The sequence below is a fragment of the Equus asinus genome, chromosome 2 (genome assembly GCF_041296235.1).
Source record: "Equus asinus isolate D_3611 breed Donkey chromosome 2, EquAss-T2T_v2, whole genome shotgun sequence".
In the NCBI taxonomy this organism is placed as follows: Eukaryota; Metazoa; Chordata; class Mammalia; order Perissodactyla; family Equidae; genus Equus; species Equus asinus.
Window position 1 is genome coordinate 100,754,778 of NC_091791.1, and position 17,322 is coordinate 100,772,099.

The 17,322-nt window shown below is 38.5% G+C and overlaps 1 protein-coding gene across 5 annotated transcripts in view; it reads right to left on the reverse strand.

The window, feature by feature from the left end:
• The window catches only part of FANCI (FA complementation group I), an 89,227-nt gene that overhangs the window by 37,410 nt on the left and 34,495 nt on the right, over nt 1–17,322 (reverse strand). For all 5 annotated transcript variants that reach the window (XM_070495452.1, XM_014842559.3, XM_070495459.1 and 2 more), the window contains 4 exons: nt 12,544–12,636; nt 11,765–11,901; nt 7,323–7,503; nt 5,792–5,879 (listed from right to left, as the gene is read on the reverse strand). In XM_070495452.1, coding sequence (XP_070351553.1) covers nt 5,792–5,879; nt 7,323–7,503; nt 11,765–11,901; nt 12,544–12,636 — 499 coding nt within the window. The remainder of the gene's footprint in view (nt 1–5,791; nt 5,880–7,322; nt 7,504–11,764; nt 11,902–12,543; nt 12,637–17,322) is intronic.

The following is a 17,322-nucleotide window of genomic DNA, read 5'->3' on the forward strand; positions in this document are numbered from 1 at the left end:
TTTGAGAAGATCAATAAAATTGGTAAGTCTTGCTAGACTGATTAGGAAAAAGAGAGAAGACACAAATTATAACCAGTAGGAATAAGAAAGGAGACATCAATACAGATCCTAGAGACGTTAAATGGAATATTCTGAACAACTTTATGACAATAAACTTGATAACTTAAATGAAATGGTCAAATTCCTTAAAAGACATAAACTATCAAAGTTCACCCAGAAAATTTAGATAACCTGAGTAGCCCTATTTCTATTAAAGAAATTGACTCTGTAGTTAAAACCCTTCACACAAACATAAGGGAACTTGGAACATCAGGAAGGAAAAAAAAGCAATATACACATCTACATAAAAATAACAGGCCACAAGTTGGCACACTTTTTCTATACGTGGCCAGACAGTAGCTATTTTAGGCTTTATGAGCCATATAGCGTATGTCACAACTATTCAACTCTGCTGATATAGTGTAAAAGCAGGATAGACAACACATAAATGATTGAGCATGGCTATATTCCAATAATACTGTATTTTATGAACTCTGAAATCTAAATTTTTCACGTCATGAAATCATCATCTTCTTTTGATTTTTTTCCAACCACTTAAAAGAGTAAAATAAACCCAAGCAAGCAAAAGGAAGAAAACAATAAAAAGCAGAAATTAATGAAATTGAAAACAGAAGAAAAGAGAGAAAATTTAAACCAGAAGCTCATTCTTTGAAAGATTATAAAATTGACAAGCCTCTTAAGGCAGGTTGATTTAAAAAAAAAGACAAATAATTAATATTAGGAATATCTTGATTTGTAGATGATGTGATTTCTACATAGAAAATCTCAAGGAATTGTCAAAAAGCTACTAAAATTAATAAGTGGGTTTGGCAAGGTTGCAGGATATAAGGTCAATATTAAAAAAGCAACTATTTCTACACGCTAGCAATCAACAACTAGAAACTAAAAATTTTAAAGATATCATTTACAATAGTGCCAAAAAAATGAAATACTTAGGGGTAAATCTGACAAAAGATACACAAGATCCACACACTTAAAACTAGAAAACATTGCTAAAAGAAATTAAAGACCTAAATACGATCATGCATTCCTTCACGAAGAGGACGTGTTCTGAGAAATGCATAGTGAGGCGCTTTCATTGTTCTCCAAACGTGATGGAGTGCACTTACACAAAGCTAGGTAGGATAGCCTACTGCACACCTAGGCTATGTAGTACTCATCTTACGGAACCAGTGTCATACATTCTGAACGTCGTTATGTGGCAAATGGCTGTAAACAAGGAGATACATACTGTGTTCATGGATTAGAAGACTCAATATTGTTAAGATGCCAATTCTCTCCCAAAGTGATCCACAGGTTTGAGGCAAACTCAGTCAAAACTAGAGAAGGTTTTTTTTTTCAATTACTAATTGACAAGCTAATTCTAAAATTTACTCGGAAATGCAAGGGACCTAGAATAGCCAAAACTATTTTGAAAAAGAACAAATTTGAAGGATTAACACTGTTTGATTTTAAGACTTATTGTGCTGGAGCAACTGGATAACCATGTGCAAAAAAAGAACCCTATTCCCTCACACCACAGAGAGGCAGCCCTTGTTTTATCGTGCTTCGCTTTATTCCTCTTCACTTATTCACTTTATTCCCTTTTTTACAAATTGAAGGTTTGTGGCAACCCTGCATTGAGCAAGTCTATTGGTGCCATTTTTCCAACACCATTTGCTTACTTTGTGTCTCTCTGTCACATTTTGGAAATTATCACAATATTTCAAACGTTTTCATTATTATTATATTTGTTATGGTGATCTGAGTTCAGTGACCTTTGGTGTTACTATTTTAATTGTTTTGGGGCACCATGAACCATGCCCATGTAAGACAGTGAACTTAATCAACAAATGTGTGTGTTCTGACTGCTCCACCAACTGGCTGTTCCCCTGTCTCCCGCCCTATTCCCTGAGACGTAACAATATTGAAATTAAGCCAATTAATAACCCTGCAATGGCCTCTAAGTGTTCCAGTGAAAGGAAGAGTCGAACATCTCTCATTTTAAATCAAAAGCTAGAAATGATTAAGCTTAATGAGGAAGGCATGTCAAAAGCCAAGGTAGGCCCAAAGCTAGGCCTCTTGTGCCAGTTAGCCAAATTGTGACTGCAAAGGAAAAGTTCTTGAAGGAAATTAAAAGTGCTACTCCAGTGACCACATGAATGAAAAGAAAGCAAAACCTCTTATTGCTGTTGTGGAGAAAGTTTTAGTGGTCTGGAAGACCAAACCTGCCACAACATTCCCTTAAGCCAAAGCCTAATCCAGAGCAAAGCTCTAACTTTTTTCAATTCTATGGAGGTTGAGAGAGCTGAGGAAGCTGCAGAAGAAAAGTCTGAAGCCAGAAGAGGTTGGTTCATGAGGTTTAAGGAAAGAAGCAGTCTCCATAACATAAAAGTGGAGGGTGAAGCATTAAGAGCTGATGTAGAAGCTGCAGCAAGTTCTCCAGATTAATGAAGGTGGTTAAACAATACAGGGTTTCAGTGTAAACAAAACAGCTTAATATTGGAAGAAGACGCCATCTAAGACTTTCATAGCTAGGGAGGAGAAGTCAATGCCTGGCTTCAAAGCTTCAAAAGACAGGCTGACTCTCTTGCTAGGGGCTAATGCAGCCAGTGACTTGATGTTGAAGCCAATGCTCATTTACCACTCTGAAAATCCTGGGGTCCTTAAGAATGATGTTAACTCTACTCTGCCTGTGCTCTATAAATGGAACAACAAAGCCTGGATGATAGTACATCTGTTTACAACACGGTTTACTGAATATTTTAAGCCCACTGTTGAGACCTACTGCTCAGAGAAAGATTCCTTTCAGAATATTACTGCTCATTGACAATGCACCTGGTCACCCAAGAGCTGTGATGGAGATGTACAAGATTAATGTTAGTTTTCACACCTGCCAACACAACATCCATTCAGCAGCTCATGGATCAAGGAGTAATTTCGACTTTCAAGTCTTATTATTTAAGAAATACATTTCGTAAAGCTATAGCTGCCACAGACAGTGATTCCTCTGACAGATCTGGGCAAAGTAAACTGAAAACATTCTGGAAAGGATTCACCAGTCTAGATGCCATTAAGAATATCATGGTTCATGGGAAGACATCAAAATATCATCATTAACAGGAGTTTGGAAGAAGCTGATTCCAGGCCTCACGGATGACTTTGAGGGGTTCAGGACTTCAGTGGAGGAAGTAACTGCAGATGTGGGGGAACAGCAAGAGAACCAGAATTAGAAGTGGAGCCTAAAGATGAGACTGAATTGCTATAACCTCATGATAAAATATTAACAGATGAGGAGTTGCTTCTTATGGATGAGCAAAGAAAGCAGTTTCCTGAGACGGAATCTACTCCTGGTGAAGATGCTATGAAGAATGTTGAAATGACAACAAACGATTTGGAGTATTACATAAATTTAGTTGATCAATCAGAGGGAGGATTTGAGAGGACTGACTCCAATTTTGAAAGGGAGTCTACTGTGGGTAAAATACTATCAAACAACATTGCATGCTACAGAGAAATCATCCACAAAAGGAAGAGTCAACTGAGGCACCAAACTTCATTGCTGTCTTATTTTAAGAAATTGCCACAGCCACCCCCACCTTCAGCAACCACCACCCTGATCAGTCAGCAGCCATCAACATCGAGGCAAGACCCTCCACCAGCAAAAAGATTATGACTGGCTGAAGGCTCAGATGATGGTTAGCATTTTTTAGCAACAAACTATTTTTTAATTAAGGTATGTACATTGTTTTTTTAGATATGATGCTATTGCACACTAAACAGACTACAGTATAGTGTCAATGTAACTTTTGTATGTACTGGGAAACCAAAAAATTTGTGTGACTCTATTACGATATCTGCTTTATTGTGGTGGTCTATAACTAAACCTGAAATATCTCCAAGGTAGGCCTGCACAATTTAACAGAAATGGATCATAGGTCTAAGTATAAGAGCTAAAACTATAAAGCTTCTAGTAGAAAATATAAGAGAAAGTCTTAGTGACCTTGCGTTTGGCAAAGATTTTTCTATACATGACACAAAAAGCAGGAACTATAAAAAGAAACTGATAAATTGGTAATTGATAAATTAAAAATATTTGTTTTTCAAACAACAGTTACAAAAAGTAAAAGCCAAACCACACACTGAGAGAAAACATTTGCAAAACATGTATCTGACAAAGGACTTGTATTTAGAATATATAAAGAACTCTTATAGTAACTCAGTAATAAGAAGGCAAACAACTCAATTTTAAAAAATGGACAAAAGACATGAACATTTGACCAAATGTAATATATAGATATCAAATAAACATGGCAAATCTTCAATATCATTCAGTATTGGGGAAATGCAAATGAAAACCATGATGAGATACCGTCACGCACCTATTAGAATGACTAAAAGACTGACCATACCGAGTATTGGTCACAATGTGAAGCAAACAGAAATACTGCTAGTAGGAATGTAAAATGGTACAACCACTTTGGAAAACAGTCTGGCAGTTTCTTAAACCATTAAACATAAATTTATGTATGTTTAATGATGTATGGACTCACATGTATGTAGGTATGTACCCCCTATGATGTATCCATTCCACTACTAGGTGTCTTCCCAGGAGAAATGAAAGCATATGTCCTCAGAAAGGCTTATACATGAACGTTCACAGCAGCTTTATTTGAGATAGCCCCAAACTGGAAACCTAAAAACCCGTCCACAGGTGAATGGATAAACAAATTGTGGTTATATCTACATCATGGAATATTACTAACAATAAAAAGGAACCTATTATTGAAATACACAAAAATCTTGGAAAAATCTCAAAAGAATTATGTTGAGTGAGAGAAGCCAGGCAAAAAAAAGGAGTACATGCAGTAGGCTTCCATTTATATAAAATTCAAAAAATGGCATTTAATTTATAGTGACAGAAAGCGACCAGACTGGAGATGGGAGATGGGGAGGAAGAGAGGGATGAAGGATCAGATTACAAAGAGGCACTAGGAAACATTTGTGGTGATAGATATGTTCATCTCCACTGTGGGGATGGTTTCACAGGTGTATACACGTCAAAAGTCGTCAAACTGTTACACTTTGAATATGTGGAGATTATTATGCATCAATTACACCTCAATAAAGCTGAACAGAAAGAAAAAAAGTAAAGTGTCAAGTACTGAACTTTGCAAAACCCTGACATTAAAGGGTAGAAGAAAGAAAAGAAAGCTCTAAAGGAGAAAGGGGAAAACTGATCAGAGGCAGAATAAGAAGCAAATGATTACAGTTATCATGGAACCTATCTAAGAAAGTTTCAGGGGAGTTGTAAACAGTGTTAAATCACAGAGAAACTAAGAAACTTGGTGACTATAAAAACCCAGTGGATTTGGGCATTAGGAGATATGTGTTAAAACAGCAAATTCAGAAGTCACCAAAGAGACAAGTACTGAAGTCAGAATGTCCAGGGTTAAGAGAATAGGAGGTTAATGAGTGTAGCAGAAGGACAGCACTTATCTGAGAAGTATTCAAACAAAAGACAGAGAGAAAGTTGATGCAAGACAGAAGTCTCACTCATTAATTATATGCTCATTTCCTTCCTGCCAACCATAGACAATATACACAGACTTACGTTTTACTGGCATCATAATCAAAGATATTGCATTAAACTACCGTATCGTTAAAGTTTTTTTTCTTCCAGGACCAAAACATTATGACATTTAAATGAAAATATTCCTGAGAACTTTATCCTCCTTTCAAAGTCCAATACCTAAGAAATGGCTGATGGGAGAGGATGCTCTGGTAACAACCCTGTTGAGGACCTGCTCCAGAATTTCTTGTCTGATGATCTCATGGATCTAAAAACAACAGAAGAACCAGTAAAATATTTCTTGGTGACCTTCAGCTTACAGTGGCATCAATGCATGTTAGGCAGAAATTGGATACAGGTAAAACTTGACTGTTTATTTCAAAGACAAATATAATGTGAATCATCTGGAAAGACAGAATCACTCAACTCTACCCTCATTCTGTGCTCAGATGATTCATTAGCAGGGCAAACTACCATGTCCGTTGGCCTAAAAGAGAGATCACATGAAAGTACTGCTCCATAAAAGGTCCAGCTCCAAAGTGGAATAATTCTACTTAGGCATCCACTACACACCAACATCGGTATGTCTGACAGGATGCCTAACTTTTATGTTAAAATTTAAAAGTTTATGAAAATTTCTGGAAACCTAAAAAATGTTCACCAATCTCTTCTTCAGTTTCTAGAAGCGCAGCAGTTGCCTAAAAAGACTTTTGAATTTTCACTTGAATTCTAGTTAAAATTCTTACCTGAACTTGATTGCTTTGAAGTATAATTTCTTTCAGATCTCAGACTAACAGATTATTGGTAGTAAATTATATGCTCTACAGATACTGTGACAAAGCCAACACATGTGGGACATCAAATGGAACCTCCCTGGTTTTAAGGAAGATTAATTTAAAACAAAAGCTACTAAAGTCTCTTATTCGAAGAATGTTCTTAGCCAGATTACTGTTAGGAAGAGTCACTTATATCACCTAACAGACATACACACTCAAGGACTATGATACGGCATTCATGTCCTAGTTATGGATCAGAACACTAGATTTACATTGAAATTAGTCTCCAAGAACATGTTCAGCAGACACTTCTGGCGTGCGGCTACCTTAACAGTTAAATGTCAAGAAGATGACTTAAAGGAACCACTAGCATAGCAAGGTTGTTTAGCCTCAGATATGATCTAGCATTTTTTTCTACTTGAAAAGAAATTAAGTTTTGAAAGCTGTTTCAGAAATTAAGACTGAGATGATAGTCACAATATGCAATGAATTAAAAAAATGTAAATTCCCCATTTGGGGTTCCTCAAAAACAATGAACCAATAAGCATGATTTTTTAAGCTTGAGGTACTACAGTGACCTAAAAGATTATTTTTTGTATAAGGGACTATCATTAAAAAGAAAAAAAAACAAACAACAAATAATTTACTGTTGGAGGAAGAAGAGGAAATCATGGGAAAGCTAACTGATATTCAAACTTCTAAGAAACAGTCAGAACAGAAATTAGACTGAATAAAAAACTCATATAAATAAAGGACGAGAAAGTAAGAATTCCATCAAACTGGATCTATAACTTCAATCACTATCCCAATCTCTGTCCCCAGAAGCTGCTACACACTCAAGTCTCCTTGTCCCCCAAACTCCCAGGCAAATGTTACGCCTTATTTATAATAGAATTTCACAAAATTAGGAAATGCTTGCTGAACTCAAGTCTCACCTTAAAAGTTTCCAACAGGATATTAGCTCCAAGCTTACATGCTTGCTGGTTCGGCATTCTAGAAAGACTTGAACTGGTTTCAATGGTTCTTCCATCAGGAATCTTCTTTGGCCCATATAAATCCATTAAAATGAAGCCAAGTTCTACCAGGCCCTGAGTAACATGATCCCAACTATGAACACTGCAAGAAAACAAAGCTTAGTTAAAAATAAAAACTTAGTAAGATACCTTACCTTTATATTCATTGCCATGTTACACATTCCCAAACTTGACCTGGATAACCAACACTCTTCACGTGAACTTTTTCTTTCTATGCATCCTTATCTGGCAGAATTCTGAAATTCCCAGCAATGGGAATGTAGGCAGCAATCTCCATTGACAGACAGAACACTGGGAAAATCCAGAAACTACAGAATATTCAAAAATATACAGAAGAAACTGGAATATTTCAGTATACTCACCATCAGAGATTTCCATCGAAGATTTCATGACTAGAAGTTAATTGCTGCTTCTTCTATTCCCCCCATGACACTAACACCACTTACACATATGCTTCCAAGTTTGCCTCCCTCCCTAGACTGAGATTCTCTATGGCAGAGACCATACTGTAGTCATATTTTTACCCATATTGCCTAGCTCAAGGCTGGCATATAGAAGGCATTCAGTAAATATTTATAGTAGGAATATTTATATTCATATCTTCATATAGTCATATCATATCTATAGTATGAATCGATGAATGATCTGGTTTCAAAAGCACGAGCTAAAATTACAAATAACTTTTTGTAAAGCAACAGAATCCTTCGTGATTTTATACCACTTTATGTTACCCACAATAGTGGAAGTGATATAATAACCTTTATATCATTAGATCTATCTGTTAAATAGGAACAAATTATAATGTAGCACCAAAGAATGAAGGAGAGAGTTGTGAATAGATTCTCATAGTATTTCAGCATATTTTATTAATATTCACACTCTGGAGATCTGAGATCAAGCATACAGACTGAACACATGCTCCATTCTTCCTACCCTAAATACCTACAAATGAAAAGATACACACACCTGTATGTGTACATGTCTATATATGGTGTATATATACGATCCATAATAATGTGAAAAAATAAGAGGTGTTTTTGACTGACTAGAAATTATGAAGAATCCTTAAAAATTGAAAGGAATATAAGAACGAAAGAGGAAGCCACAGACCACATAGTGCAAAATGAAGGGGTGGCTCCAAAAGCAGATACCAAGGACAGATACCTTGGGAATTGGAAAGAACCCTGGGACAACTTATGTGGTGACTGGTTGGGATACCCTAGCATGAACAGTTGGGTACACAGCATCCTTCTCTGCCTTCTTCTCCGAGGCCCCACTGCACCCTCAGTTTATGCCAAGAAGCGAGCAAGGACGAGGCCTGCTCTTGGATGGGATCTGTGCGTAGAGGAGCTTGGGCCTGAGAGGCAGAGCAGCACTCTGAAGGATGACAACACGCTGGAGGGATTAGGGAGGCCCCACACCTAAAAGATTAGCCCTTGGCACATCCTACCGCCATCCTCAAATCACAGAGGTGGAATGTGTGAATAGACAGGGCACTCTCAGACAAACTAATGGGGAGCACCAGAAACATCAATAGAGAGACAAACCAATAACCACCAAATACAGGAAAAAATACCACCTGGAAAGAGAAGCACGAAACCCAACGAAGAGAACTGATAGCTGAGGGAAAGGCTAACGGAACAAACAGAAGGAGATTTTAAAACTCTAATGAATACCCTCAGAGAAAAAAGAAAGATTATAGCATAAAACAAAAAACAGACTGTTATGGAAAAAGAACCAACTGGAAATTTTGGAAATGAAAAACATGATTGCTGGAGTGAAAAACTCAATAGACGGAAGTGAGAGTAACGTAGACAGAGCTGCAGTACAAATTAACAAGAAGAAATACGAAAAGCAGGAAAGAAAATTAAGAGATATGGCACACAGATGAAGAAATTCCAACAACTAATAGGAGAGAATAGAGAGAAAAGGGGGAAGGATTACTCAAAGAACTTAAATAAAAAGAGAAAATCATTACAGAGCTTAGAAAAGACATGAATTCTTACCGTGAAAGGGCACACTAAATATAAGCAGGAATGAATTAAAAAAGAACTGACATAAAAATAAGCTGTGTTAAATTTCAGAACATCAAGCATAAAAATAAATCTCAAAAGTTCCCATGAAGAAAATAGCAGATTATCTACAATAATACAAAGAATCATCAGACTTCATCAGTAATCCTAGGTGCACAAAGACAATAAAAAATGGTTATAAACTTTCTACCAGAATTTTATACTTGGTCAAATTATTGCTCAGGTAAGAGGGCAAAATAAAGACATCTTTAGACATGGAAATACTCAGAAAGTCTACCATCCACAAACCGTATCAGAAAGCATTGCTGCAAAAACTATATACTTATGGCATATTTCCAAGAGAAAAAATACGAGATTCCAAAGATAGAGGTAAGTAAAGAAACTAGTAAAATTTACTACAAAGTCTAAGTAAGTGTTGTTTGTTAATTATAATCTTAATAAGAAGGAAGTAGAGAAATAGTGAGTGCACTAAGGTTCTCAGCTTGGAGGGAAGAGGCAATTACAGTCTGTTTGCTACAAAATGTCTATCTTTGTCTAACATGAAAGAGCTCATATATGATTGGTAAATAAGGGAGTAAGTATAACTGGGAGAATGAATTGGTTCACAGGTGATTTTTTCCTAGTACATTAATGTTTTGCACCTCCAAGTATCTCCAGGTAAGCACAAAGTATGTCAGCAGAGCTGAACACAGCAAACCTTGGAGGAAGACAGTGCTGTTCATGATGCCCATTACCCCGTTTTCTTCCTTTTGGCTTAGGCCACACGCACAATATTTTTGCATTTTGTCCTAGTCTCCATAATTCAGCCTCAATACTCCCTTACTGTCCCTTTCCAGGTTACCTCAACTTGTTGCTTAAGGTAAAATCTTATATTTACGGAAGTAGAACTTTTATATTAAAAATACATCAGATGTTAGAGAGAGCTATTGTGATCATTTCACAGTATATACAAATATCAAGTCATTATGTTGTACACTTGAAACTAATATAATGCAATATGCCAACTATATTTCAATTAAAAAAAAGAATATATCTTAGCACTCTGGTTACAAAGGCAAATATATTTTAAGGGTGTTCGACCCTATTTTCCCCACAGGTCCTGTTACTTTTAGAGTGTAATTTTGCAGAACAGAAGATTTTTCATAAGTATACTGTGTTACACCAGAAATGCCATAATTAACTCTAATTATTCTACTAATTAACTCTAGACAGTAACAGGCAAATCGAAATCTAAATACAATAAAATACACCAAATATGCAATAAGCGGGGTCCAAAAATTCGATCACATAAAATGTAGGATGCATTACTTCAAGGTTAATTCGCTGAGTGGGGCAAGCATGTGTGACAAGCCAGCTGGCTATTCTAGGGGGTCTAGTAATGCTATCCAAATCCCTCTCAGTAAGTTTTAGTCCTACCTAGTGGCAATTGCCCACCCCAGCCTAATTACAGATGGAGATGCTTCCAGGTCCTATAGCTAACTGGGACTTCCAGAAGGGCAGCTTTCCAGGAATTTTCTGGTTAGCTAATGCCTGTTTCGTTAGCCCAACTTGAAGAGACCTGGTTGAGGGAATACTGGAGATACAACTGTAAACCTTAGGAAAAAGAAGAACCAGATACAGAGAAGATACAGAAGCTTTAAAGCCTAATGGGTAAACCACTCAGACACAGGGGTTCTATTCTCAAATTTGCCTTGTATGCCAACCTCATGTAAATTCAATCTAAATCAAAATTCCCAGACCTGGAATGAGAGCAACCTTAAATTATGACTTAAACTATAAAGCTTTAAAATATATTTAATCCACAGACAAAAAAAAACATGACACAGTAAAGACTGTTACAACAGCCAGTGTATATCCTGAAATTAAAATAACGACCAGGATGGTGACCAGTCTTTTCAAAATTTGGTTTAAAATGGATTTGTCTAAACTGCTAATCAATTCAATTCTATCCATCAGCCCCAAACTTCAACAGTTACAGTAAATAAAACTTTTAATGTTTTTTACTCACCTAAAAAAGTCAACGAAGACTCAGGACAATAAAGAGTTGTAATATCACAAAAGGAGCAAAGGCACCTACTCCATTTTTGTATTCTTGCTATCAAGGTGGCCAAGAAATCAGGCCTTGGGATTTAAGGACCTTGTGATACAGGAAAAGCTTGCTTCATCAATTTTAAGGGATAAAACCTTGAGAGGTGAAGTCAACAGTGGTAGTCATCAGTTTTCTCTGATGAGCCATAAGTATGGTACCATGTTGCATTTTCTAACACTAAATACCTCATGAACATACTAGGGTATAGTTCACAAACTCACCTATTCTTTACCACTTCCAAGATCATGGCTGAAACAGAAGATCTATGAGGGACTAGATTCTGAAGAAATTTTGAGCCTTGGAGAAGCTGAAGATCCTTGAAGCTCTTTACAATCAAAGTCTTTAAAAGATCAAATACCTAATATAATGAAAGAAATAGGAAAATGAACCAAAAAATAGCTCATGCTATAAAATGTTAACCCTGTAACTGTTTCTACTTGCTGCCATATACTCATCCCTATGACAACTGTTTCACTAGACAAGTATGATATAAAAATTATGACTTTGAGCGGGAGCTTAAAAGAGCTGAAGACAAGCCTTCCTTAAGAGAGCAAAAGGGCTAAAAATCAGTACTAATATTACACACAACCAGGGAACACATATGATAAAAAATGGTAAAGGATTTTATATTTTCTTCCTTGCAACTAACCTATTCTGGTTAATTTCAACTCAAGCAGGGACAATTTCTTGGAAAGCTACAAGATATTAAAACTGCTCGTGGATACCATTTCCATTCTTGCTATCTGGACTGTGTGATATGTTTCCACTCTCATTCCCACCTCACCACCTGGCTTACCACACAATAGGAAAGAGAGGTATAAACCAGGCACCTGAAGAAGTCTTCAAGCAGCCCCCACAGAACAGTGTGGGCCTACATGTTTTATCGAGGAAGCTGCTGCTGGCAGGATGGGAGTGGAATTGTTTAGCGAAGGATAACAAAAAAACAGGCCCTTTGCTCCTTATCAACTACAGAAGGAACCAAAAAGTCATTAATAAATACCTGTTCCTCAAATCTTTGTATTCTTGTCACAGAGAGCAGGAGGGCAATGCTGAAGGGACATATATTATTACTGAGATCTCCTTGCTGTCCTGCCTAGAACACACAAACCAAAAACGAGTCATTATGTACACCTTAAAAGTGTAACATAGCCTACTTTAGAAAAAGCTTCTTAAATGGATCAGAAACCTAAATGTAAGAGCTAAAACTATAAAACTTTTCAAAGAAAACAAAGCAGATAATCTTCAGGACCTTAGGCAAAATTCAAGGTGTAGAAGATTTTCTACTATGTTGTCTTTGCCTAGATTTCTTAGATACAACACCAAAAGAATAATTTATATAAAAACAACTTGGGAGCCGGCCCCGTGGCCGAGCGGTTAAGTTTGCGCACTCCACTTTGGAGGCCCGGGGTTTCACCAGCTTGGATTCTGGGCGCGGACCTGTCACCACTATCACGCCATGCTGAGTCAGTGTCCCACATGCCACAACTAGATGGGCCCACAACTAAAACATACAACCATGTACTGGGGGGCTTTGGGGAGAAAAAGAAGAAGAAGAAAAAAAAACTTGATAAATCAGACCTCAGTAAAATTCAAAACATTTGTGTTAAAAGACATCATTAAGAAAATGAAAAGATAAGCCACAGAATGGGAGAAATATTTATTTCTCTAATTATATACATAATAAGGGACTTATACCCAGAATATACAAAGAATTCTTAAAACTCAGTAAGACACGCAAAAAATGGGCAAAAGATTTGAATAGACATTTTACCAAAGAGGATATTAGAACAGCTAATAAAGACACGAAAAGATGTTCAATTATCATCAGTCATTAGGGAACTGCAAAGTAAAACCTCAAAGAGATACTGCTTCACACCCATTAGAATAGATATAATAAAAAAGACAGACAATAACAAATGTTGGCCAGGATGTGGAGAAACAGGAACCCTCACACAGTGCTGGTGGGACTGTAAAATAATACAGCCACTTTGGAGAACAGTTCAGTAGTTTCTTAAAAATGTAAACATAAATATATCACACAACCCAGAAATTCCACTTGTAGGTATCTATCCAAGAGAAGTGAAAACACGTCCATACAAAGACTTGCATGTGAATGTTCGTAACAGCATTATTCATAATAGCCCAAAAGTGGAAACAACTCAAATGTCCATCAACTGGTGAACAGCTAAACAAATTAATATATCCATATGATGGAACACTAGTCAACAACAAAAAGGAATGAAATACTGATACATACTACATCACAGATGAACCTTGAAAACATTACGCTAAATGAAAGAAGCCACACACAAAAGATCATATACTGTATGATTCCATTTATATGAAATGGCTAGGAAAGGTGAATCCAAAGGACAGAAAGTAGATTAGTGGTTACCTGGAGCTGGGAATGTGGATTAACTGTAAATGGGCAGGAAGGATCTTACAGGGTGATGAAAACATTTTAAAAGTGGATTATGGTGAAGGGTGTCCAACAAGATAAACTTACGAAAAATCACTGAACTAGTCACTTACAAGACGTGAATTTTATGTCATATAAATTATACCTCAATAAAGTTTAAAAAATAGGTCTTGGAAATGATAGCCAAGAAACAAAAGAAAAAAAGGAATAAATATAAAAATCAAAGATGAATAAAACAGAAAACCAACAAACAAAAATAAAACAGGGGAGTAAAGAAAAAAATACAATGCTGGTTCTTTGCAAAGACCAATAATACAGCTACAATAACCTAAATAAAAAGAAGAATGCACAAATGCAGAGAAGATAAAACAGCTTTAAAGTCTACCTCATACATTACGGTCTTTCGATATCCTTTTCTACAGAAGGGACCCAGGGCTCCTTGGAGAAATGGCTGATAATCAGGACAGGAGAAGGAAAATCAAGGTGAGCTTTGGATAGCTTATGCCACAAAAGTGCTCAAAGACTAATAGGTCGGCCTGTCAGAAGGAAACAGAAGCCAACTTGAAAGATCCAGTTGGCCAAATATGGGTCACACTCTGAGTAATGCATAATGAGTACTGAATTTAAAAAGGTTCATGGGGGAAGATCCAAGATGGCGCCGTGAGTAGTCCTCTTTGTCTCTCCCCCTTCGAGTCTACAATTATTTGGACACTTATTGCTTGACAAAGGATATCCAGACAGCATCTCAGGACGTCTGAGACACCCACGCAAGTATACATCGGAAGGCGGACGGACTTTCCTCCGGGAGGATGTGGAAATAGGTGAAAACTCTCCAACCCCGATAAGCAGCCTAGTACCCGCAAGCGGCTTTCTTCCAACGGACGCCCCCAGAGGATCTACACACATCTAGGGCAGGAGCGAGCACACAACAGAGGAGCGACGGTGGAAACAGGTGACCAGAACCCTACCTAAACCCCCCGCAATTACTCCTAAACGCAGAGGGAAACTTTGGAGTTGCACACCTGAGCCCGCGGGGAGAGTCTCTCCCCGCCATTGGAGGGGAGACCCCGCCTGGTGTTCACGGCGCCCGGAAGGTCCCAGAGAGAGTCGCTGAGGGTACGGAGGTCTCCCAGCTGCCGTTGCCCGCCCTGTGGGAATAGGGATTGCCGGAGATCTCGGAGAGGACCGGGGCTGGGGGAACTTTCAAAGGCCGGCTCTGCGACCCGGAGGGGAAGCACCGGAGCTCCGCCCAGGCAGCAGACAAAACTCTCTGTCTGCCATTAGCAGAGGGGCCACGCCGAGCATTCACGGCTCCGGGAGAGGCCCGGAGAGAATCCCAGAGGGCGGGGCGACCCCCAGCTGCCGTTGCCCGCCCCGTGGGACTAGGGATAGCTGGAGATCTTGGAGAGGACTGGGGCTGGGGGGAGTTCCAGAGACCCAGCTTCGTAGCCTAGGGGGAAACCCTACAGGCTCACAGCAGCCTTAGGGAAAGCCTCTGCACAGCACCAGTAGAAGGCACCCAGCCGCCAGCCACAAGGCTGGAAGACCCCAGGGCAAAAGCAGCATAGCTAGGTGAACTAACCACAGACTGTAGAAGATGCCAATAGCTCTCCTGCGACCCATAGAGGACAAGTGAGATTTTGTGGGTGCCGACAGCAATGGAGTGACAAATATAAGTGATCCCACCCCTGGCCGCTGGAAAAGCCCATAACACCGTTGCAGACCCCAAGGAGAGAGCACATCTAGGTGGGCTGAAACAGTAGGCACCAGCAGCCTGAAGCCCCCCTGTGACGGCCCCCACGGCAGAGGAGGGAATCGAAAGGGCCACTGTGGCTACGAGGAGGGGCCCAGGCCCAGTTAGCAACTGTGGACAGGGTTCCTGGTTGGTGCAGTATAAACAGCTGCTCCCCCACCGCAGCAGCTGAAACAAGTGAAAGGAGCAACTAAACTCTATCTCCATGCGGAGGCACAAATCAACATCAAGCAATATGAAAAAATACATTAAATCTCCAGAACAGAAAGAAAGTAACAAATACACAGAAAACAATCCCAAAGAAAATGAGATATATAACCTAAATGATGATGACTTCAAAACAGCCATCATTAAGATTCTCAATGAGTTAAGAGAGAGTTCTGACCGACAACTCAACGAGTTCAGGAGCTATGTCACAAAAGAGTTTGATATGATAAAGAAGAACCAAACAGAAATATTGGAAATGAAGAACACAATAGAGGAGATTAAGAAAAATCTAGATGCTCTGAACAGTAGGGCCGATAATATGGAGGAAAGAATTAGCAATTTGGAAGATGGCAATATAGAATTGCTGCAGGCAGAGGAGGAGAGAGAAGCAAGACTAAAAAGAAATGAAGAAACTCTCCGAGAATTATCAGACACAATTAGGAGATGCAACGTAAGGATTATAGGTATACCAGAGGGAGAAGAGAAGGAGAAAGGGGCAGAAAGCCTATTCAAAGAAATAATGGCTGAGAACTTCCCAAATATGGCGAGGGAGATGGATCTTCAGGTGACAGAAGCCAATAGATCTCCAAACTTTATCAATGCAAGAAGACCAACTCCACGCCATATAGTAGTGAAGCTAGCAAAAGTCAACGACAAGGAGAAAATACTAAGGATAGCCAGGCAAAAGAAACTAACCTACAAAGGAACCCCCATCAGGCTATCAGCAGATTTCTCAGCAGAAACTTTACAGGCTAGAAGAGAGTGGAATGATATACTCAAAAATCTGAAGGACAAAAATCTACAGCCGAGAATTCTCTACCCAGCGAAAATATCCTTCAAATACGATGGAGAAATAAAAACTTTCGCAGATAGACAAAAATTAAGGGAGTTCACTGCCACAAAACCTCCTCTTCAGGAAATCCTCAGGAAAACCCTCATTCCTGAAAAATCCAAAAAAGGAAAGGGGCTACAAAACCAAGAGCAGAGGAGATAAGTAGAAGGACAACAACAGAGAGTAGCAGCTCTACATCAGAACAGATTAAACCATGGGACGAGAAACAAAGGAAACTGAAGAAAACTGGAAAACAAGACACAAAATGGTAGTGGTAGGCCCCCACATCTCAATAATCACTCTAAATGTAAATGGATTGAACTCCCCAATCAAAAGACACAGAGTGGCAGGATGGATCAAAGAACAAGATCCAACAATATGCTGCCTCCAGGAAACACACCTCAGCCCCAAAGACAAACACAGACTCAGAGTGAAGGGATGGAGAACAATACTCCAAGCTAATAATGAACAAAAGAAAGCAGGTGTCGCTATACTAATATCAGACAAGGTAGATTTCAAAGCAAAACAGATAAAGAAAGATAAAGAGGGACAGTCTATAATGATAAAA